This window comes from Melanerpes formicivorus, unplaced genomic scaffold (genome assembly GCF_026170545.1).
Source record: "Melanerpes formicivorus ecotype bairdi unplaced genomic scaffold, bMelFor1.0.p_v2 SCAF_21, whole genome shotgun sequence".
In the NCBI taxonomy this organism is placed as follows: domain Eukaryota; kingdom Metazoa; phylum Chordata; class Aves; order Piciformes; family Picidae; genus Melanerpes; species Melanerpes formicivorus.
Genome location: NW_027142373.1, coordinates 10,804,252 through 10,826,033, shown reverse-complemented (window position 1 = coordinate 10,826,033; position 21,782 = coordinate 10,804,252). Strand labels below are relative to the sequence as shown.

The 21,782-nt window shown below is 49.8% G+C and overlaps 2 protein-coding genes across 2 annotated transcripts; both read left to right on the top strand.

Moving 5' to 3' along the window:
• Positions 1-1,375: 1,375 nt before the first annotated feature.
• Positions 1,376-13,352, top strand: SLC16A5 (solute carrier family 16 member 5). Its single transcript, XM_068151569.1, has 4 exons — positions 1,376-1,837; positions 6,425-6,568; positions 8,205-9,071; positions 11,017-13,352. The coding sequence occupies exons 1-4, from the start codon at positions 1,618-1,620 to the stop codon at positions 11,256-11,258; spliced, it is 1,473 nt and encodes a 490-aa protein (XP_068007670.1). The 5' UTR covers positions 1,376-1,617; the 3' UTR covers positions 11,259-13,352.
• A 5,111-nt stretch (positions 13,353-18,463) lies between these two features.
• On the top strand, positions 18,464-21,647 carry ARMC7 (armadillo repeat containing 7). Its single transcript, XM_068151568.1, has 3 exons — positions 18,464-18,908; positions 19,147-19,290; positions 20,627-21,647. The coding sequence occupies exons 1-3, from the start codon at positions 18,842-18,844 to the stop codon at positions 20,962-20,964; spliced, it is 549 nt and encodes a 182-aa protein (XP_068007669.1). The 5' UTR covers positions 18,464-18,841; the 3' UTR covers positions 20,965-21,647.
• Positions 21,648-21,782: the final 135 nt, after the last annotated feature.

The window sequence follows — 21,782 nt, the reverse complement described above, 5'->3', positions numbered from 1 at the left end:
CCTGTGGATCTTGGCAGCACACCTCCAGGTCGTGCAGGTCGGGCTGCCCAGGGGCGGAGGTGTCCTACAGCCAGGGGCAGAACGTGGAGGGCAGCCGCGGGGTCTGCAGCCCCGCTGGAGAGTCCTCCTTGGTGAGCAGGCGCAGAAAGAGAGAGAGAGAGATGTGAGGGAAGCCAGAAATCTTCTGCTGGACAGACGGGAGAGCCGGCCAGGGCAGCTGGGAACAGAGAGGAGCTGTGCTTCTGCCTTTTTTTGCAGGTTTGCTGTTGCCGGGGAGAGAGGTTTCAGGCTGTCCTCCAGCTAATTCACACCAGAGAGAGACAAGCACTTGAATTAGTTGCATTATCTGCGCCCAGCTAAAGTGGACAAAGGATTAAAGTGTGCTGAGCACCACCACCGTGATTTGCATCTCAGAGCCCCTTCCCACGGGGGGGGCCCCCCTCTGCTCCCAGCCTTTTCTTTTTTTTTTTCCCCCTCCTTCTCTTTTTTCTTTTGTTTTGGCTGGGAGCCAGCCAGGATAAGAGCCCTGTTTACAGAATTGATGCCTAGGTTAATATTGCAGAAGACTTCATCAAAGCTTTCAGTCGCTACTGAAGCAGAAGGGCTCTACCCCGTGGGCCACGAGCTGAGCGGGCTGCGCACCGCGGGGATGGAGGAGCCTCCAGCACTTCTCCCTACCCTTCGTTTGACCCAATCCAGTCTCTCAGCCTGAGGTATGGAACTAACTTTCTGCCCACCAGGGCGATGCTTGTGCAAAACCCCAAGGCACTGCTCATCTTTAAAGCCGCCCACCAGGCTCAGATGTCGTTGCAGGGAAACTCCACCATTTGTGTGTGCGTGTGCCATCGATCTTGTGCTCTGCTCTGACCCTGTGGCCGCTTTCCCTGAGGTCATCCAGCTGCTAAAGATGATTTTGATTTTAAATGCATGTGTATTCACGTGGAGAGGATGGGGGATGCTGTTGCTGTATGTTTCTTGCTGCTGCTTTCCAGCCAGGGCTCCCTCAGAAGCCGCTCTAGAGCTAACCAGAGCTAAAGCAACAGCCTATCTGCGATCAGTGGAGCCTGGTTAATTAGTGGCTATAAAGGTGGGGTTTGACCACTAGCACTGGGTAGGTAGGTGCAGTTTCCCTCGAGGATTCACACTGAGCTCAGCTGCAATGTGCAAGCTTTGTGCATTTCTGGTTTGCTTGGCAGTTGCAGGGATTTTTCCTTCTCTGCTCAGCGTGGGGACTGAGTGACCTTAGCAATTGCCACCAAGGGGACTCCATATGATGAAAGCAGGTGAAAGGGAAAATAAAGGCGGGACCTAGGTTAGGCCAATTCATACCTCAGAGGGGGTGTGGTCCTGTTCTGTACCTGGCTATGGTCAGAGGCTTGTGAAATATAAAAGGGGAAGGCAGTTTTCTCAAGCAATCTGTTGCCAGGATCCTGTAGTGAGAAGGAAGGGAGGTGCTAGAAGATATGCGGAGCAAGAAGTCTGGAGTCAGCTGCAAAAGGTGTGGGGCACGCTGGTGCCTCTGAACCTCAGCAATACCATCAGCTCTCCTGTGCAGGTCCACTGGCTGGGCTGAGGGTTGCATGGTAGCTGCTCTCCCTTCCTCAGAAAGAAGCCATCATGTCCCAAGGAGGAGCAGCAGCATGCAAAGCTGCCAAGCCCCAGGACAGAGGATGGGCATGGATGGTCCTCTTTGCTGCAGTGCTGCTGCAGGCACTGACGCTGGGCTTCCCTTCCTGCATTGGTGTCTTCTTCAAGGACCTCCAGCATGAGTTCCAGGCCAGCAACAGTGAGACATCGTGGTTCCCATCCATCATGGTGGCTGTGCTGCACGGAGGCGGTAAGTGACGGCCCAGGGGGATGCCCTCTCTCCCCTGCTGTGGTTGTGCTGCTGAGGAGGGGCCATGACGGAATCTTTCATTAAGGCAGGTGCTGGAAGGGACTGGGAGGTCTGAGCAGACACTGGCTGGACAGCAGTGCAAAGCATCTCCCAGCCCACAAAGTCCAAAGTGAAGCGTTCACAGACGCCAAGATCCCTTTTGCCACTCCAAGAGACAGCCGAGAGCCTTGGTCAAGGGAGGTGAATCCCTTTCTCAAGCCCAGCAAGAACATAACTACTGCCCCTAGCAGTTCTTTGAATCAGCTGGCAGGCAGCAGTGGAGCTTGGGTGCTATCTTGATTCACCTTTTGTCCACAGGAGCACATCTCCTTCCATGTGCCACACGGTGACTTGTGTTCTTCACAGCTGAAGAGATGCCAGAATCCAAGCTCCTCCAGGCTGCTTGCTGAGGCAGGGTTGATAAAGCAACTCCTTGGGCGGTGGCACAGAATACACACCCAAACAGGCATCAGGGTGGACTTGAGCATAGGTGGATTAAGGCAGAATGTGGGTCAGGTGGCACCCTCCAGGTGAGGGGGGGATGGAAGGAGGGTTGTGTTCTGTGGCTAGTGGGGGCAATCCCTGGTTTAGCTCCCAAAGAAAACGCGGGAGCTGCACAAGACAGGGCCCTCAGATAGGATCCTCAGAAGGGTATTTCTGCATAAAAGAGGAAAAACAAATCCCCAGCAGCTCAAGGACTTCCCAGTGTGTGGAATTCCCACTTCCTACATGCAGCTCCCATGCTTATTTGATTCAAGCCAAAGCCCCCCTAGGCCACAGAAGCAAAGCACCCACGCGACACCCACGTACCTGAGCTGCTCCCTGAGTTCATGCCTTCCCCTTTCCCATACTGGTGAAAGGTGACACTACAGTATGAAGGGGAAAATAAAACACAGCAGAGCCCTGAGTCATGTTTGATGTGAAGACTGTGTGGCAATCTCACTCTTCCCAGTGCAGGACTTGGCTTCCAGCCACCTGCCACGGGGGAGAGAGAGTTTGCACCTTAGGAGTTGCAGTTTGGTCCAGAATTGCAAGGTGCAGATGATAAGAGATACCAAGGGAAGCAACAGGAGGAAAAGGTCAACAGAAACAGAGCAGTGTCCCTGGAGCTTTGAACTTGGAAGCTGCTGGGCAGTCCCTGTGCTGCCTTCCATCCCCTGTGGTCCTGCTGTGGTTAGCAGGAAGGAGCCAAATGGGACCTGCTAGCTCTTGGAAACAGTCTCAGAAGCATGTGTAGGAAAGACAAGTCTGGCAGTATCCAGAGGGAAATACCACCCAAATACCAACCTTCTTTAATGGAGTAAAAGGAAACAAAGAGAGCCAGTAAACAGATCAAACAGTTATAAATCAGGCAGGGCAAGAACAGCCTCACGTTCGCTCTGCTCGCTACCAGGATTTGCCAGGGCACAGCCAGTGAATTACAAGGGAGTTGTTTCTTTGCTTGCCAGCTTGCCAGTTGTGTGCCCTCCTGCAAGCTGTTACACCAGAGTGCTTGCTCTTGGCCCCTAGCAGCATGAGGCAGGAGCAACTCAGCCTTAAACCAGGAAGAAAAAAACAAAGCCAAAACAAAACAACCAAACAAGATAAAAGGTCTCCTCTCAGGCCAAGCATGTATGACTTTTGCTGCAACTTCTGACCTCCTTTGCAGTGGGCCAGGCTCTGTTTGAGTCAGGTTCTCTGGCTACACCAACCACCTCCTACTTAAACCTTATCCAAAAGGACATTCTGCTATGCCATCACTGTCTCTCGAAGGGGCTTCTCTTATTCTTTTGAATCCAGGGGAAACTAAAGGGGTTCAACAAAGATTGGTAAAGAGGAAGAGAGAGAGCAGGAGAGAGCAGCCTGTTCTAGGAGTGGTGAGTTGCAGGGAGAGGGTCCCATGCAGAGAGCTAAGCTCAGCTGAGCAGAGCTAAGGCAGGAAACACGGAAGGGTACAGTTCAAACAAACTCTCTTTCGTCTTAGCAAGCCAAACAGATCTCATTACCTGTGCTATGCTTCCTGCTAAAAGCAATTGATGATTATTTCATTCTAAGGATCACTTGAATGACCTCAAGGATCCCACTGCTGTCTCCAGAAGGGGAGCTCAGGCCCTTACAGGTTCCTGCTCCCAGACCTTCAGGCACACCTAACTCTCTGGACCCACACTCCTACAGAGGCAGCATAGGGTTGGTGTTATGGTTTTTTTTTTGCAGAGGAAAGCACAAGAGCCCCAGGCAAGTGAGAAATAATGCTTGAAACCTGAAAAAAACCCCCACAAAAATCAAGTTAACAGGGACAAGCAATGAAAAACCCTTATGACTTTTATTGCCAATCTCATTACTTTGAAGCGTTCCATTTATAAGTGCTGGCTGCTGGGGTGGGTTAAACAGCAGTGTCACCCCTTGATGTCTTCAGCAGGAGGGGGGAAAAAATAACCCAGCTGCCAGTTTGCTGACCACTTTTCATGAAGGCCAGGCAAAGTCTGAGGTGAAAATCAGATCAAGCAGATCAAAATGCAGACAGCTGCACTCCTCATTTTAATAATGTTCCATTGGCTTATGTGGATTTTATTTGAAACCAGACATGGGTTTAGGTCACAAATATGCCACGGGTTATTTTCCCTGCACTGATTACCTCCTAATTGTGAAGCTCAGAGTCATTTTGCAATTGCTGATATAACTGCCAGTGTTCAGAGGAGGGAAAAGAAGAATAAAGCCTGGAAAACCTTGAGGATCCTCAAAAGAGCAGGGAAAGAGTGAGCCCCTATCTGGAATACTGTGTCCAGTTCTGGGCCCCTGAGTTCAATGAGGACCTTGGGGAACTGCTCAAGGGAGACCATCACAAGAGCTACAAAGATGCTGAAAGGAGTGGGACATCTCCCTGCTGAGGAAAGGCTGAGGGAGCTGGGGCTTTTGAGCTTGGAGGAGGGGCAATGGGTGCAAGCTGGAGCAGAGGAGGCCCCATGTGAAGATAAGGAAAAGTTTTTTCACTGTGAGGATGACAGAGCCCTGGAGCAGGCTGCCCAGAGAGGTTGTGGAGTCTCCTTCTCTGGAGCCATTCAAAACCCACCTGGATGTGCTCCTGTGTGACCTGCCCTAGGTGATCCTACTCTGGGCAGGGGGATTGGACTGGATGATCTTTTGAGGTCCCTTCCAAGCCCTAACATTCTGTGATTCTGCAAAAAGAAACTCCACCTTCAGAGATTTTTTTTGTCAGAGCATCAGGCTGGCCAGAGCCTCATCCAGCCTGGGCTTAAAACACCTCCAGGGATGGGGCCCCAACCACCTCCCTGGACAACCCATTCCAGGGCTTCACTACTCTCATGGTGAAGAACTTCCTCCTCACATCCAGTCTGAATCTCCCCACCTCCAGCTTCATACCATTCCCCCTAGTCCTATCACTACCTGAGATCCTGAGCAGTCCCTCCCCAGCCTTCCTGTAGCCCCCTTCAGATACTGGAAGGCCACAATGAGGTCAACTCAGAGCCTTCTCTTCTCCAGACTGAGCAGCCCCAACTCTCCAGTCTGTCCTCATAGGAGAGGTGCTCCAGCCCTCTGATCATCCTGGCCCTATTGTGAACTCTAGGTGAGTGATTAGACTTGATGATCTCAAAGGTCTCTTCCAACCTCAACAGTTCTATGGTTCTGTTCATTGCAATGTGACTCTTCCCTAGTGAAGCCTGCCAGAAATGGAAGCACACAATAAAACACAGGCCTCTGCCCAGCAAGGGCAGAGTCAGGCTCTGGTCCCTTGGAACCACCCAGGTCTTGTTTCCCCTTCTGTGATGTTTGTGGAAGGGGAGCCAGTTAAACCTACCCACCCCTGGCAGGTGTGCCAGGACAGGCATGTGCAAAGGGCTGTGCTGACAATAACATCCGATTATTTTCCCTGGGAAGAGGACTTTCAGGACAGCTGCAAGACTCCACAAGCTGCAGCTTGGATGCTGCTGCCTGAAGCTTAAGCTTGCTTCCCATGCAGACATGACTACACGTCTCTCTCTGCTTTCAAATAATCCTCCTCAGTGATGTCAACTCTTCTCCCACCCTTGACCTAGTTCAGAGCCAGCCAGCCTCCTCCTGCAAGGAGCTTCACCTGGGGAGTGGGACACCAAGAGCAGCTGGGGAGCTTCTGTGGCCAGGATCTTTGAAAAGCAGTGAGATGAGAGTGGAAATATTCCAACAGAAATATCTCCCTGCTTAACATTTCTGCCCTGGGGGCACAGAAATGCGAGTCCTCTGCTTTTCCAAATCATTCCCAGACTTTGTATCATGTGAGGACAGAGTTAGAGCTGAAGGTCCTTCTTCCATTCCATTTCCAAGAGGTTTAACTAAAACCCATCACAGGGAAGCTTGGAAATCCTACCTAATGACCAAAACCCAAGGTGACAACAGGAGCCTTCCCTTCAGCACACTTGAGAGGATCAGGGGACACATCTTCTGGCTCCTCTACTACATTGTGCTGCTGGGACAACCCTCAGGGCCTCTAGATTCAATCACTTGCAGTGGTCCAGCAGGCACAAACCAGTTCCTCCCTCCCTAACAGCTTCCCTTCTGCTCCTTTGCTTCCAGGACCCCTCTGCAGCATCTTGGTGAAGCAATTTGGCTGCAGGTTTGCAGTGATGCTGGGTGGGCTGCTCAGCAGCGTGGGCATGGTGTCCAGCTCCTTCTGCAAGTCCATCAGCCAGCTCTACCTAACAGCTGGCCTCATCACTGGTAAGTGCCAAAGAAAGGCTGGAAAACCCAGCTGCTGGGCTTGTCTTCAGAGATGGCAGATGGGGACAGTCTTGACTCAGTGCTCACATTTTTCCATTCATTCATGAATTAGGACAAACCAAAAGCCCCACAGCACAGTGGGAATCCTACAGCAGCTAGAACTGCCCTTCACACCCCTTTCACACACACACCTCATCCAGCCAAGCTCACCTTGGAAGGGCTTCTCTCTGGAAAATGCTACAGGTCTCCTGAGGGCAACATGGAGAGCAAAGGTGTCTGTTCTTTTTAGCAGCGTCTCAGCCTTTTGTCTTCCTAAGGAGGGAGGTTTTTCAATCTTGGAACATAATGTGTTGGGACAATGTCCTTCCCAAGCTCCCTGGATTTGTATTTCACCACTCCCAGTCTGGAGAAACATGGAGTCATCCTTTTCTAAGAAAAGAACCTGTTGGTTTTGAACAGAAGTAACAGATGGGAACTTTCCCTTTCCAAATATTTCTCCTGTGTGGCTGCTGGTGTTCAACTCTTGCTCTTTTCTAGCACAAACAAATCCATTTCTTCAGCCAGGTCACTTTGGATCTTCCAAGCTAAGCTGTGTGCACTGCATAGAGAAAAACCTCCCTGAGCCCTGATGAAAGTGCCAGGCAGCAGCTCTAGTTTGTTGCATGGGCTATAAAATCCAGGGTTTTTTAATGTCCAGTTCCATAACAGTTTGGGGAATGGCAGTGTGCCCCAGACAGATGCCAGCTCAGATCAGTGTATTTAGTGTACCCAAGAGCACAGGTAGCTGATTTTATGCACAGCATCTCTCTTCATCTCTTATGTGGGGGTTTCTGAGTGCTAATCCCTGGGTGCTGTGCAGCTTGGCAGATGAAGTCATCCGTGGGTACACCCTGGGCTCTTCTCATCCTTTAAGAGGATGCAGAGGGATCGTGCGCTGCACAATTGATCACACTGAGGGTGACAGAGCACTGGAACAGGCTGCCCAGGGAGGTTGTGGAGTCTCCTTCTCTGGAGATACTCAAAGCTTGCCTGGATGCATTCCTGTGTAATCTGGGGTAGGTGATCCTGCTCTGGCAGGGGGGTTGGACTGGATGATCTTCTGAGGTCCCTTCCAGCTCCTAACAGTCTGTGAGTCTGTGACTCCATGAAGCAGTGAAAGCTGCAGAGCAAGTGGAAGGCACCTCTTTTGTCAGCCAAGGAGAGAAACAGCAGATTAAACAGCCCTGGGGCTGTTTAGTCTTGAGAAGAGAAGAGAAGACTGAGAGGGGATCCGATCAATGTCTATACATATCTGAGGGGTAGGTGTCAAGTGGAGGGGGCCAAGCACTTTTCTGTGGTGCACAGTAGTAAGACAAGGAGCAATGGGTTTAAGTTTGAACATAGAAGATTTCAGCTCAACATGAGGAGAAACTTCTTTACAGTGAGGGTGTCAGAGCACTGGAACAGGCTGCCCAGAGAGGTGGTGGAGTTTCCTTCTCTCTGGAGGCTTTCAAAACCCACCTGGATGCATTCCTGTGCAGACTACCCTCGGTGATCCTGCTTTGGCAGGGGGGTTGGATCGATGGTTTCTTGAGGTTCCATCCAACCTCTAATACTTCCTAATGTACTGTGTACTGTGATTTTCTCTTTCCTTTAGGTCTGGGATCCTGTTTCAGCTTCCAGGCAGGAATAACTGCGCTGGGCTACTACTTTGTTCGCTGGAGAACTCTGGCCAACGCCATGGCATCCTCCGGCGTCTCTCTCGGCTTCACCCTGTGGCCACTGCTGTCTCAGTACTTGCTGGATGACATGGGCTGGAGAAACACTTTCCTTATCTTTGGAGGAATACTCCTGAACGGGTGTGTTTGTGGAGCCATCATGAGACCACTTCAGCTTGCCTCAGACTCAATACCACAGTCCCCCAAGCCTGGAACGCAGCCAGGGGGAAGTGCAGAAGCAGCACAGCTGTCCAACGGAGCATCTGCTCCCCACCCCGAGCTGCAGCAGCGCAGCAGGGGGGCTGCATGCTTCCACACGCTGCAGAAGTACCTGGCTTTTGACATCTTCTGTCAAAACAAAGGTTATCAGATCTACACCATCGGAATGATTTGGACAATGGTGGGATTCACATTGCCCCACATCTACCTGGTGCCTTACGCCATCCAGAACGGAGTGGAGGAACAGAGGGCGGCCTTGCTCATCTCCATCATTGGGCTTATCAACATCTTCATGCGGCCCTGCACGGGGCTGCTCTCGGGACACAGAATCTTCACCGGCAGGCGCATCTACCTCTTCAGCCTGGCCGTGATCCTCTCCGGGCTCAGCAACTTCATCTGCATCATCTCGGCCGAGTTCAGCGTGCTCATCACCTACTGCATCATCCTCAGCATCGCCATGAGCGGCGTCGGGGCGCTCACCTTCCAGGTGCTGATGGATGTGGTGGAGATGGAGAGGTTCTCGAGCGCTCTCGGGCTCTTCACCATCCTGGAGAGCATCACTCTCCTCATCGGCCCCCCTCTCACAGGTGAGAAGTCACTAAAGCAGCCTAGGGGGGAAAAGTGGTTGTTTAGACACAGGCGACACCTGTTTGGGAGCATCAGGAAGAAGTTCTTCACTGTGAGGGTGGTGGAACACTGGAACAAGTTGCCCAGGGGAGGTGGTTGGGGCCCCATCCCTGGAGATGTTCAAGGTGAGGCTCAGTGAGGCCCTGAGCAGCCTGATCTAGTTGGGGCTGTCCCTGCTGACTGCGAGGAGGTTGAACTGGATGTCCTTTGGAGGTCCCTTTCAGCCTGGACCATTCTATGATTCAATAAGGGGTGTTTCCAAACCCAGGAAAGGCAGGTGGAGTTATGCAAAAGGGAGCAATATAAAAAGGAGACTCAGAAAGGAACAATCAGCTCCTTCCTAAAGCTGAAGGATGATCATAGCTATGAACCCAAAACAAACCAATTATTCACAGATCACAGGGGTCACTCCAAATGCCACTGAGTGACACATCCAAGACATAGCTGCTCCTGTAGCACAGCAGCAAATTCAAAAGACCATGAGCACCTGAGAACCTCAACTGAGGCTTTAGTTCTCTTCTCCAGACAACCAGTTGAGTGCTGTTCAGCAGGGAAATCATGGCTGTTCTAAGAATGGGATGACAACATCCACCCTATTTCATGGCATTCCCTGGCACATGCCTGTCAGCCACTTTGCTCAGTGCCAAAGAAGGTCTTTGCTTGGACACCTCTGATAGGAGTGGCAGAGGAGCAAAATGAAGCACAGCAAAAGCAGGAGCATTTCTACTTGTAGTCATAGAATCATAGAATCAATAAGGTTGGAAAAAACCTCAAAGATCAAGTCCAACCTGTCACCAGAGACCTCATGACTAAACCATGGCACCAAGTGCCACATCCAGTCCCCTCTTGAACACCTCCAGGGATGGTGACTCCACCACCTCCCTGGGCAGCACATTCCAATGGCTAACAACTCTCTCTGGGAAGAACTTTCTCTTCACCTCCAGCCTAAACCTCCCCTGGTGCAGCTTGAGATGGTGTCCTCTTGTTCTGGTGCTGGTTGCCTGGGAGAAGAGACCAACCCCCTCCAGGCTACAACCTCCCTTCAGGTAGTCCTAAAACCTGCCAAAGTGAAGTGCACTATGAAAAGGAACCAAAGCAAACAAACATAATTCCAGCACTTCCATCCAAACAGCCTATAGAAGGCACCATGTGTTTGATACCTTCCCATCTCTAACAGTGTTCAGTGACTCTCTTGATGTATCATGCTTCTAAATGGTTTATATTGAGGATATTTGATGTTAGTAACAGTGCTTGCTGTGCTCAGAGTTTTCTTCTCCCTTATGACACACTATGAGAGACAAGTTTTCAGTTTAGAAACCCTAACATGATGATTTGGGAGAGATTTCTCCACTATTCCTTTGTTCTGTTTTCTGACCTAGGACATAACAGGGTCACACTCATGCTAATATTCACTGAGTTGGACTTGATGATCTTGGAGGACTCTTCCAAGCTGGCTGATTCTGCGAGTGGCAGTGGCACAGGGGAGCCTCTGCTGAGTGAACAAAATGAATCAGCAGCATGGGGAAAGGTTACAATTCCTGATTTAGATGTTCAAGAGAGGATTTAGGTGTTCAAGAGGGGATTGGATGTGGCACTTGGTGCCATGGTCTAGTAGGCATGAGGTCTTGGGTGACAGGTTGGACTTGATGATCTTGGAGGTCTTTTCCAACCTTGTTGATTCTATGATTCTCTGTGTGTTGAGAACTACAAAAACAGAAAGATTACCTGAGTGGTGACTAGTCAAAAAACCAAACTTGAATTAAGAGAGCTTAACTCACCTGTGAATGCTTAGCTTTGGTACCTGGCAGTTTGCTGGATGATTTAGGTTTAACCTTTATGTAAACATCACCCAGCTGTCTTTGTAAGAGTCTTCTCTTTTGACTAAACCCATGGCTTCTCTTTCAGGTCTCCTGGTAGATATAACAGGTGATTTCCACTATGTCTTCTACACCTCCAGTTTCTTCCAGATATCAGCTGCATTGTTCATGGGAATTGGCTTCTGTATGCTGGGGGAAAAAAACAAATCAAAAGAGGCTTCAAAAACACCTTTGGATGATTCCTCCAGATACCAATACAGTGAAGTGCCAACTCAACCACAGCCTGAAAGTCAAGCCCCTCCAGCAGTGGTGTGCATCACAAGCATATGACAAGAAAGAAAAGCAGAAAACCCCAGAGGAACACAAACAGTTATGTGGCCTGCAGAAAGCTACCCAAGGCCCAGCACCGATGGCAGATGCAGAAACAAGGGTCTGCTTTCCACATCTGTCATCATCCTTCTGCCCTGCACTTGCACCCCGTGGGGCCTTGTCAGACTCCACGTGAGGGATCCAGACCACAGGCTGAGCCCAGAACCCAGTGCCAGCCAGAGAGCCAAAGGACAAAGAGAACTGTGCTTGCCTAAAGCAAACCGTGGGATCCCAGCAGTGCTGCGACACAAAGGCTCTGTCACTTCGATTGCTTTGAGTCAGGGCCTTTAAGAACTCACTGGAGCTTCCCATGCACATTTCAGCTGGTAGCACTGCACAGTGTGTGTGGATGGCTATGCACAATGGCAGTGCTTTCACAGAGAAGTATTATTGCCTCCTCCCAACGTGCAATTTTGCTGCAGATTTACAGAAGGTGTCCTGGTCGCTTCCCACATTGGTGGTGGTGGCAGGACAAACACTTTCCACTGGAAAGTGTTTGTCCACATTCCTGTTCTACAGAGGCTGCTGCATGGGTTGCAGAACTCAGCTGAGTCTCTAGCATCATCAAATATCTTCTCCTGCGAGGTATATACACAAGTTCTTCATGCCAAGGACTGTTTTAAAGCCTCCAATGTTCACCTTAAGAACATTAAAAGTAAAAAACCCCCCAAACCTCACAGTGTGCCAGCCTTGTGTATCTAGGGATACCTCATGAGCCTCTTGACATACCATAACAGAGCATTCATGGCTTGTGAAATTATACTTCTTTACAGCATTACCTGGAACCCATTTTTGCAGGGTGGGGGCAGCAAAGGTATTAGTAGCCCTAAAAATAACTGAATGCATCCTTACAGAGGGCCAAATTCAAAGCCACTGGAGTAACCCCCTCGTGTAAATGAATGTAGCTCTTTAGTCTTAAACTCTGAGACTTAATTACAACAGCATTCTCATTAGAGAGAAGTTTGCACAAACAGAACTTACATTTCTTATGAGCAACAGCATAACTCTCACAGAAATCCATGGGGAAAAGCCTACTGAGAAAAGTCAATGCTGCTGACTTTGGAATCCATATAGCCTTGACTGGAAGTGGCTTTTCTTGCTGCACTCCTGGGAGTTACCCTTCCAAGTACCAAGCAGACAGCCACATCAGCCCCTAGCCTCCCTCAGCATCATTCTGTATCCTCCCTGAACTAACAGAAGCAGATAGCAGCTCACAAAGCACTGCAGATAAAGATCACTCAACACATTAGAGCCATCAGAAAGATGGAAGCATCAAATGGGAGTGAAATGGAAGGTGGCAACAGCTTTCAACTCCAGGGCAGTGCTTATCTTGAGAACTGCTATATCAGATTCCCAGCAACAAAACCGCAGCTTTCATTGGAGCTGTGGGTTCCCCCAGACAAAGCAAACCAATCAATCAACTGAAAATACCCACACTGGATGACACCACTGCAAAATAAAATCACTCCAAGGTCTTCAGAGACTATAATGGCTTCACAGCTGGCTTTTACAGTGGGGAAGGGATCAGCCCTTCAGAAAGGTTCCTGCTTCCACAGCTCAGTGTTTTCTTCAGTGCTGCTTTTATAGTGGGGAAGGGATCAGCCCTTCAGGAGGGCTCCTGCTTCCACAGCTCAGTGTTTTCTTCAGGACTGTTCTAGGATTTACTGAACCTGTAGGCTTTGCATTGCCTGTTCAAACATATACTTAAATAAAGTAACTAGTGGCAGACATACCTCATCTCTCATCACATGTGTTTATTAACTTCTGCAATGCTGACATGGACCATAACCATGAAGTAAGCAGGGACTGGTGCTTCTCAGCTTACCAAAACAACGACTGCTTTGTGTTCCTGGGAAAGAGACAAACAAAACAACAACCAAACCAAATCAAACCAAACAAACAGATTGTATATCAAACAAATGAAACCAAACAAATCCAAACCACCACAACACACCCACACACAAAAAATCACAACAAAAAAAGGGATCAAGACCCAAAGCTCTTCTAATTATGGTAAATAAACCAGTTAAACAGGATGTCTCTTGTTGTATTTCCCCCCCTCCTGTAATTCCTACATTCTAAATTCTGTGCACCTTTCTACATCCCCTTTTTGTTTTCTTCCAGACACGTGGGATCATGTTGTCCCAAATCCTCCCACTTCTACAAAAGACCTGGGCAAAGCAGACAAGATATGGTGTAAGCTACAAGTGAATTAAATTGATCCCAGGAAAACGAAGGTTAGTTGAAGGAACAGTAAGATGCAGCTCCTGTGTGGAGCCAGCTGCTCTGTCTGCAGTGTTTCAGCCCTACCTGGCTCATAAGCAAGGAAATGTATAGTCTGAGGCGTGCCTGCAAGACATGAGGGAGGGGGGAAAAACAGAGATAACAACTGGAGCGGAGATCAGAGCTCCTACACAGAGATCAGTTCCTCCCACGCCACAGCAAAGAAATCTGTTTTGACTACCCCTTAGCTGTGCACCACAGTGCAAGGTAATTCAGGACAGAGGGTTAAGGGACTGCTTCATAGAGCTGCTTTTTGGTACTCATAGACTTAACACCAGGGTGGCTGTAACTTATCTGCCGAGGCAGAGAGATGTTTCTGGGGGGGAAAAAAAAACAACAATGAATTCACAGATCTGTTATTTTAATGCTTCTCAACTTGTGGACAATATCTTCTAACAGCCCTTATAGAATTTCAGCTGGCTGAAAACAGCATTGTCTCCCCTGCTTACTTGCCACTGAGCCTTTAGAATTAACCCACAAACCACAGGTGGAAACAAATCTTAGAGGGAGAAGAGGTAACATATTAGGCTGTTCCCACAGGTAACTAAGATGTCTGAGCTGAAGAGAAAAGTGCTCCCCTCTTCTCCTCTTCCACAATTCTCCTCTCCCACCTCTCTTCCCAACCTGAACTCCAAGCTGCCTTGAGCACAGGTTTTGTCAAGTGTGGCCGAGGGGACCATGCTTACTGAGCATGCTGCGGGCTAATAAACAGAGGATAATAAACAGGATAATAAACAAAGCTACCATACAGGAGCAGTAACACTCAGACCTTAAAATTCTTGAGGCCCCAAAGAAAAACAAAGCAACAGAAGTTCCTTTCATCTGATTCAGGTAGTCCCATTACACAAAGCAACCACAGTGTCCCTGAAGCAGTCTTTTAAACACCTACAGACAGCAAAATAGCCCTGGCTGTAATTGTGGACAAACTCTAATACCTTAACCAGGTTATAAACCCCTTAGAACCAGCAGAGCAACGAAACTGACCAGAACCATCATCACAGAATGGGAAGGGGCCTTAGAGATCATCTACTCCAGCATACCCACCAAGGGCATTGACACCTCTCAACTGGCCTCAGCTGATCAAGGCCTCATCCAACCTGGCCTTAAACACGCCCAGGGAGGAGGCAATAAATATCCCTCACTCCCCTAGTCCCCTCTTACTCCTTCCTGCTCCCTTTGCTATTTAAAATGCCATTAACCTTGCAAGGTAAGCACTTTTGCAACAAGTACCTCTCCTTCCTGCAACAGAACATTTGCCACTGAAATACTGCAAGATTATGATCCTCAAAAGCCTCAGATCCCTGCCAGTGTCATCCTTGGTAAAGGGGACTAAAAACCTTTGGAAAGGTCACAGCAAACATACACTCTCTAAAACACCTCAGAAGTGTAAAATCACTTCAGTTAAGAGCTTGGCATCACGTTTGCAGACCTGGCTAGTGAGTGCAAGACAAAACCAAGCTACTAGAAATGACAGAATTGATTGACTTCTAAGTGGTGTGCTGTCAGTGTCCCTAGACTGGCCTCCAGAGCTGTGAACGCCCCAGCCCATAGTGACCCATCCTGCACTCACTGCTCTGGCAACCAGCAAGTGTTTGGAGCCTTCAGAGGGTTAAACACCACAGCCAAAACTGGGGCTGGGGGAGGAAGCAGCCAGCTCTGCCCACTGCCAAGTGATCCTTCTGGATGATCAGGACAAACTCCCCACCTAAGTCAGCACAAAGACCAGCACAAAGACAAGCACAAAGCAGGTCGTGTGATCAGTACTAGCACAGCCTGCAACTGCTGCAGAACATCTCTGAGGACCACAGAACCAGGGGATGTTAGAAAACTCTCCTCCAGGAGGCAGCTCCAACACAGCACATGTGAAATGTTTCTCCTCATGGCAAGCTACAGACTTGGCGATATGTGGTTGGAAAGCTGCCACTTTGTCCTCAGAGGAGAGAAGGCTCTGAGGAGAGCTTATTGTGGCCTCTCCTGTATCGAGGCTCCTCTCCTGGTTACTCTTTGCCATGCACTGAGTAATGTGACCTGGAGATACAGCACTTGAAACTCATCCAGCACAGACACCAGCCTTTCCCAAACACTGCTGTCTATGAAATCACTCCAGGGGACACAGCTCCTACTGCAGCTGTGCATGCAAAGTTATACTGATTGACCACAGATGCAGTGCTTACAAACAGCAGTCATTAACATTCTTTCTCTTTTAAATAGTGGTTTCAACCATTATTAGTCAATCCCAACATCCTTAATCACTTCTCTTTGTACTGACTAGCTCCTGTGTTTACTTTCTCTTCTGCTTTCTGACATTAGTCATTCACTTCTCTGTGTCATGACAGATGTGGCTTTAAAGCATGTCAACACTTACCACGAACAAAGCCATACATTGAAAGTGATTTGTTAATGCAGTAGCAAAACATTGTCACACAATGTCTGAAGCTCATTACTGATCATTTTCATACACATCTACAGATCTGGTGAGAGGTCTGGAGCCCTATGAGGAGAGGTTGAGGGAGCTGGGGGTGTTTAGCCTGGAGAAGAGGAGGTTCAGGGGAGACCTTCTTGCTGTCTACAGCTACCTGAAGGGAGGTTGTAGCCAGGTGGGGGTTGGTCTCTTCTTCCAGGAACCCAGCACCAGAACAAGAGGACACAGTCTCAAGCTGTGCCAGGAGAAGTTTAGGCTTGAGGTGAGGAGAAAGTTCTTCCCAGAAAGAGTAATTGGCCACTGGGATATGCTGCCCAGGAAGGTGGTGGAGTCACCGTCCCTGGAGGTGTTGAAAAAGGGATTGGATGTGGCACCTGAAGTCGTGGTTTAGTTAGTCATGAGGTTTTGGGTGATAGGTTGGACCTGATGATCTCTCTTCCAACCTTTTTGATTCTATGATCTATATCTACATATATACACACACACACACTGACTTCAACTTAGCATTATATTAAGAGTTAAGTTGCTAGCACAGGCCCAGCCTGAACTTCTCTACCAGGCAGAAACATACTTTCCCATTCTCTGTCTTCCCACATCATTGCAATGTTAAATGATTTAGTATCATTGCATTCAGTGCAGCTTCTTTGCTCACCCTTCCCCGTAATGTGGTTGGTGGTGGGCAGGTGTTTTACTACACCCAGCTGTGTGGCAGGAGATGATCAGCCCAGCATGCTTGTGAAGGATGCCAGGTCTTTGGCAGATCAGTCCACTTTCAGTTTGCTTTATATGAAAATCAGCTGCCTTTGAGATAATACAAAAGAGACAGCAGGTGCTCACAGCCTGTTTCCTACCTTACCTACAGAAGAATTCCCATGCATTTAATTGCTTCAATAAAAGCCACACAAATTTCTGCAGTGTGTGTGTGTCCCCACTTTATGTTTATGTAGCTTTACCTCACACATTTACGTGGCATGAACCACAATTTAACCCACTTGCAGTGCTCATAATCACAGTGGTTTCATTGGAACTCTGCTGGGTCAGAATAATGTTAAGTGCCCTGCTTTGTGCTTTGACCAGGCCATTGCACAACCTGGGTGGAATTACCTGCAGCTGGTTTGATCCACTCCTCCTTGGCTTCATGTTTTTTCCCCTCCATGTAACATATCCTATGGTGCATGTAGTGTACCCTCTTTTTACCTATCCCCTCAGCTTCTCATCCATCTGCCTTTCTACAAAAGGCAAGAAATCTCTTTCCATTGTCCTTGTTTGCCCATGAGTTACAATTCCATGTTGAAGGTGGCTCTGGGGAGACCTTACAGCAGCCTGAATGGGCATACAAGGCAGCTGGAGAGACTGTTTACAAGGCTTGTAGTGATGGGATAAAAATGTATTTAAGCTTGAGGAGGGCAGATGTAGACCAGGTGTTAGAAATTCTTTCCAGTGAGGGTGGTGAGGCACTGGAACAGGTTGCCCCCTCCCTGAAGGTATCACAGTATAACTTAGGTTGGAAAGGACCTCGAGGATCATCGAGTCCAACCTATCAACACAGACCCCATGCCTAGACCATGGCACCAAGTGCCACGTCCAATCTCCCCTTGAACGCCTCCAGGGTCGATGACTCAACCACCTCCCTGGGCAGCCCGTTCCAATGACGAATGACTCGCTCGGTGAAGAACCTCCTCCTCACCTCAAGTCTAAACCTCCCCTGGCGCAGCTTGAGACTGTGTCCTCTTGTTCTGGTGCTGGTTGCCTGGGAGAAGAGGCCAACCCCTTCCTGGCTACAACCACCTTTCAGGTAGTTGTAGAGGGCAATGAGGTCACCCCTGAGCCTCCTCTTCTCCAGGTGCTCAAGGCCAGGTTGGATGAGGTCTTGAGCAACCCGTGCTAGTGTAAAGTGTCTCTACCAATGGCAGGGGGGTTGGAACTCGATGATCTTTAAGGTCCCTTCTAACCCAAACCATTCTATGAACCTCTGACACTGACCACAGCTTTGTTTCTCCAGTATCTCTCCCCAGCCCCCTGCCACCCCAGCGCTCTTCCTCAGCCATGGCTTTACCATCCGCACGTCCCACAGTGAACACGGGGCAATGCCGAGACCCAGCAAGCCACTGGGTCTGGAATTGGCTCACCCCTGGCCCTGGCAGCCGGACAGCGAAGCCACAGCCTGGGCAGGAGCTCGGGGTCAGTCCACGCCGAGCAGCAGCACAACGAACCCGGAGCCCTGGGAAGGGCAGCGGTACCGAAATTCACCAGAAACAAACACACACGCGGGGAAACGACTTAAGTAAAGATCTAGACCGGGAGAAAAGCTCTGCTCCCTTCCGGAGCCAAGGCTTTAAACGTCACAACGTTGCCATAAATCGAAATACAGCCGAACCCGCCGCACTCGCTCATTTATTCGCGGCGATCGTGTTACACGCTCCGCAAGGAAGGAAACACCCCAAAGGCGCCCTGCTGGCACCCCCCACTCGGCAGCCTTCCGGTCTATAACCACCTCACGGCAGCCAGCTCCGAGCCCCGCACCGCAGAACCGCGAAGGAGGAGGAGCAGGAGCCGGCGCCGCCATCGCCATCACCGTCCCCGCCCGCGGCGAGCAAGGACCCTCCTCGTCACGCCCACAAGATGGCGGCCGCGGGGCTCTTCCTGCCCTGCCTGGCGCCGCGGGGGTCGCTGCCTCCGCTCTGCTCCGCAGGACGCGGCCGCGGGGCAGCCTCACCGTGAGCACTGCCCCCGCTTGCCGCAGGGTTCCCCGGGGAGGGCAGGGCAGAGCTGAGCGGGGGGTATCTCACAGGCACCGGGTGTTTAGTCGCTGAGCGTGGGACGTCGCATCGCACCCGGGATGGAGCTGGGGCGGTTGGAGTACCTGCAGGCGCTCGTCACCGAGTTCCAGGTGACGGACAGCCCAGGTAAGCCCCGGGCACCGCTGCCTGCTGTTCTTCCACTGCGTTTCCTCACACACCTGATGCTGCTCGAGCCTTGAAAAAGGCTGCCCAGGGCTGTCCCCATCCGTGGAGGGATTTAAAAGCCACCGCGATGCGGAGCCGAGGGTTTAGCGGTGGGCTTGGCAGTTCTGGGTGGATGGTTGGACTCAAGGATCTTAAAGGACTTTTCCAGTCTAAACAGCTCTGTGATTCTCCGTTGCAGAGGCCAAGGAGCAGGTTCTGGCAAACCTGGCCAACTTTGCCTATGATCCCAAAAACTACGAATACCTCCGGCAGCTGCAGGTCCTGGATCTGTTCCTGGATATGCTCACGGAAGACAATGAGACCCTCGTGGAGTTTGCAATCGGTAAGGACTGCATCTGAGCACCCTCATCAGGGACTGACAGAGTAAGGGATGCTGGACCTGAGGGTTTGTTTTGATGGCTACTCTCCCCACCCCGAGAGGCAGGCGAGGGTTGTGCTGCAAGAACAGACCCACCCTGTGCTGGCAGAGTCTTGCTCGGTCAAATGAGTGGCATGGAGAGAGAGGTAGGAGGTAGGCATCTCCCTTCCATCCTAATAGACAGTGGTACAGGCTGCCCAGGGAGGTGGTATCCAAGTCCCATCCCTGGAGGTTTTTAAGGCCAGGCTGAATGCAACCTGATCTAGTGTGAGGGGTTGGAACTAGATGATCCTTGAGGTCCCTTCCAACCCTGACAGTTCTATGACTCTATAATAAAACTGCTATGCATCAGGAAGATGCTTTCTGGAAAGGATCTATTTTATTCCCTCAAACTGTAAGTAAAGACTAGCTGAATTGTGAAGCTGGGAGGGAATTACCTGAAATTGTGCCAGAGGAGGTTTAGGTTGCAGATTAGGAATAATTTCTTGAGTGAAAGAGTGGTCAGGCATTAGAACAGGCTGCTCAGGGAGGTGGTGGAGTCACCATTCCTGGAGGTGTGCCAAGAAATGCGTGGACATGGCACTGTGGGACATGGTTTAACGGCCACGGTGGTGTTAGGTTGATGATCTCAGAGGTCTTTTCCAACCAAAACAGATGTATGATTCTGTGAATTACTTTTCAATGAAATCTCTTCTCTAGAGCAGCAGCCATTCATACCTAACCCTTACCAAGTATAACACACAGGGCCAGTGTTACTATTCTGCTCTTGACAACCAATCTTCTAGGACACCCACTTCTCTCTGAGGAATTGTCTTAGAGTGATTGATTGTGGCCTGAACATAAGCTAAGGCTCCAGATCCTAATTGTGAGTGATTCTAACACCAGATGATACTAAATACATTTCATTGTAAGGTTTGGGGCCACATCTTAAGTTTCAGGTTCAAACATTCAGTGCCTCTTGGCTGGTCCTGTTAGCTCCATTCTCTAACACCCCTGCAGTAAACTGCTGGCCTGTAACCTGTTAGGGTTAAGTGATGCTGGAGTTCTTCATTCTGTGCCAGGGCTTATATCCAGCACTAACAGTGCTCTTCAATGACATATCTGGTGGAAAAATCTCTGGGAAGAACAGAGAAAACACTGCTCAGGAAGAGGTTAAGAATTATCCATCCAAACATCCCAGAAAACCTGGATGCTTGTTTCTGCCTGAGAAGAAAGAGCTCAGCAGTGAGTTTGAATTTCAGTATGAAAACAATCAGGGCGTGGAGAGAAGAGTTCCAGACATTTACTTCTGCCTTTTCAGGTGGCCTTTGTAACCTATGCCTGGACAAAACTAACAAAGACTACATCTTGGAGGCCAACGGGGTGGAGCCCATCATCAACTGCCTGTCCAGCTCCAACGAGGAGACGGTGATGTCAGCAGTCACCACGCTGATGTACCTGACCACGCCGCAGTCGCGCCCGCAGACCACTGCTCTGCCCGTGGTGGAGTGCATGCTCCGCTTCTCCCTCTCCACCAGCAGAAGGCTGAGCAACCTGGCAACCCTCTTCCTGGAGGATTACTGCACACCCCTGCAGGTAGAAGAGGCCAGGAATCTCAGCAAACACACAGCGGTGGGGATTCCCCTCCCCAAGGACTGAAGCTGTCGGAACAGCGCGGAGCTGTTGAGAGGGAGACCTCTCTGCTTTCCCAGGCCTCCTCTTTCTGCTCAGCAAAAGTGTGTCAAGAACAACAGTAAATAGGGAAATTGGGTCACACCAGCCCTGGATTTTTGTTAATAGAGGACAGTAGGGCACCACCACGTCAGCCAGGCCGAGCACACAGTTAGAACTGGGAACAAATAACAAATCAGGTCATGGCTGTTGGAGAGCAGGTTGCCAAGTGCAGCCCAGCACCCAGCTTGCACATATAGACCTTTCCAGGAGTTAGTGGGTTTCATGCTTGGGTTATCAAGCAGCTTATTCCTGGCTGGTTTTGCTGCAGCTGTCCTCTTCAGCATCAACTCTAATGACTTTGAAACATCACATAAACTTTATTCCTCCTACAGAAGAAAGGAGGAGTTTTCCCTGCCCTGGGAGCCTGCAATTTTACTGCATCCCTTTGGTACTAAATATGCCATCCCATTATCATGGCATAGGCATTAAATGAATACAAAGGGCAGGTTGCAGCTATCCTATCAAGCAGGAAGTTGTTTTCCTTTCATTACCTCTGGTGAGAAAGGTGAAGGTTAAAAACCAGAAGGGCTCACAGCAGTGTGGCTCCTGAGAACTGCTGTCTTGTGAAACTTTCCCTTAATAAAACATGAGCTTCAATGCTGTGTAAAGAGTTCTGTACAAGCTCATACATATTTCTCTACAGCACTTCGCCCACATGGGACAGACACTGAAGCCTGCTTGGTCTCCTTTCACTAGCAGCCAGTGAAAGGCAACCCAAAAGCCAGGGTGGCTAAATGCTTAAA

Excerpts from the sequence above, each read along its gene's own strand:
- ARMC7 (XM_068151568.1), top strand. The coding sequence starts at position 18,842 with ATGGAGCTGGGGCGGTTGGAGTACCTGCAGGCGCTCGTCACCGAGTTC. Across the intron at positions 18,909-19,146 it reads CCAGGTGACGGACAGCCCAG|AGGCCAAGGAGCAGGTTCTG; the intron begins GTAAGCCCCGGG and ends TCTCCGTTGCAG. Across the intron at positions 19,291-20,626 it reads CCTCGTGGAGTTTGCAATCG|GTGGCCTTTGTAACCTATGC; the intron begins GTAAGGACTGCA and ends CTGCCTTTTCAG.
- SLC16A5 (XM_068151569.1), top strand. The coding sequence starts at position 1,618 with ATGTCCCAAGGAGGAGCAGCAGCATGCAAAGCTGCCAAGCCCCAGGAC. Across the intron at positions 1,838-6,424 it reads GGCTGTGCTGCACGGAGGCG|GACCCCTCTGCAGCATCTTG; the intron begins GTAAGTGACGGC and ends CTTTGCTTCCAG. Across the intron at positions 9,072-11,016 it reads CATCGGCCCCCCTCTCACAG|GTCTCCTGGTAGATATAACA; the intron begins GTGAGAAGTCAC and ends CTTCTCTTTCAG.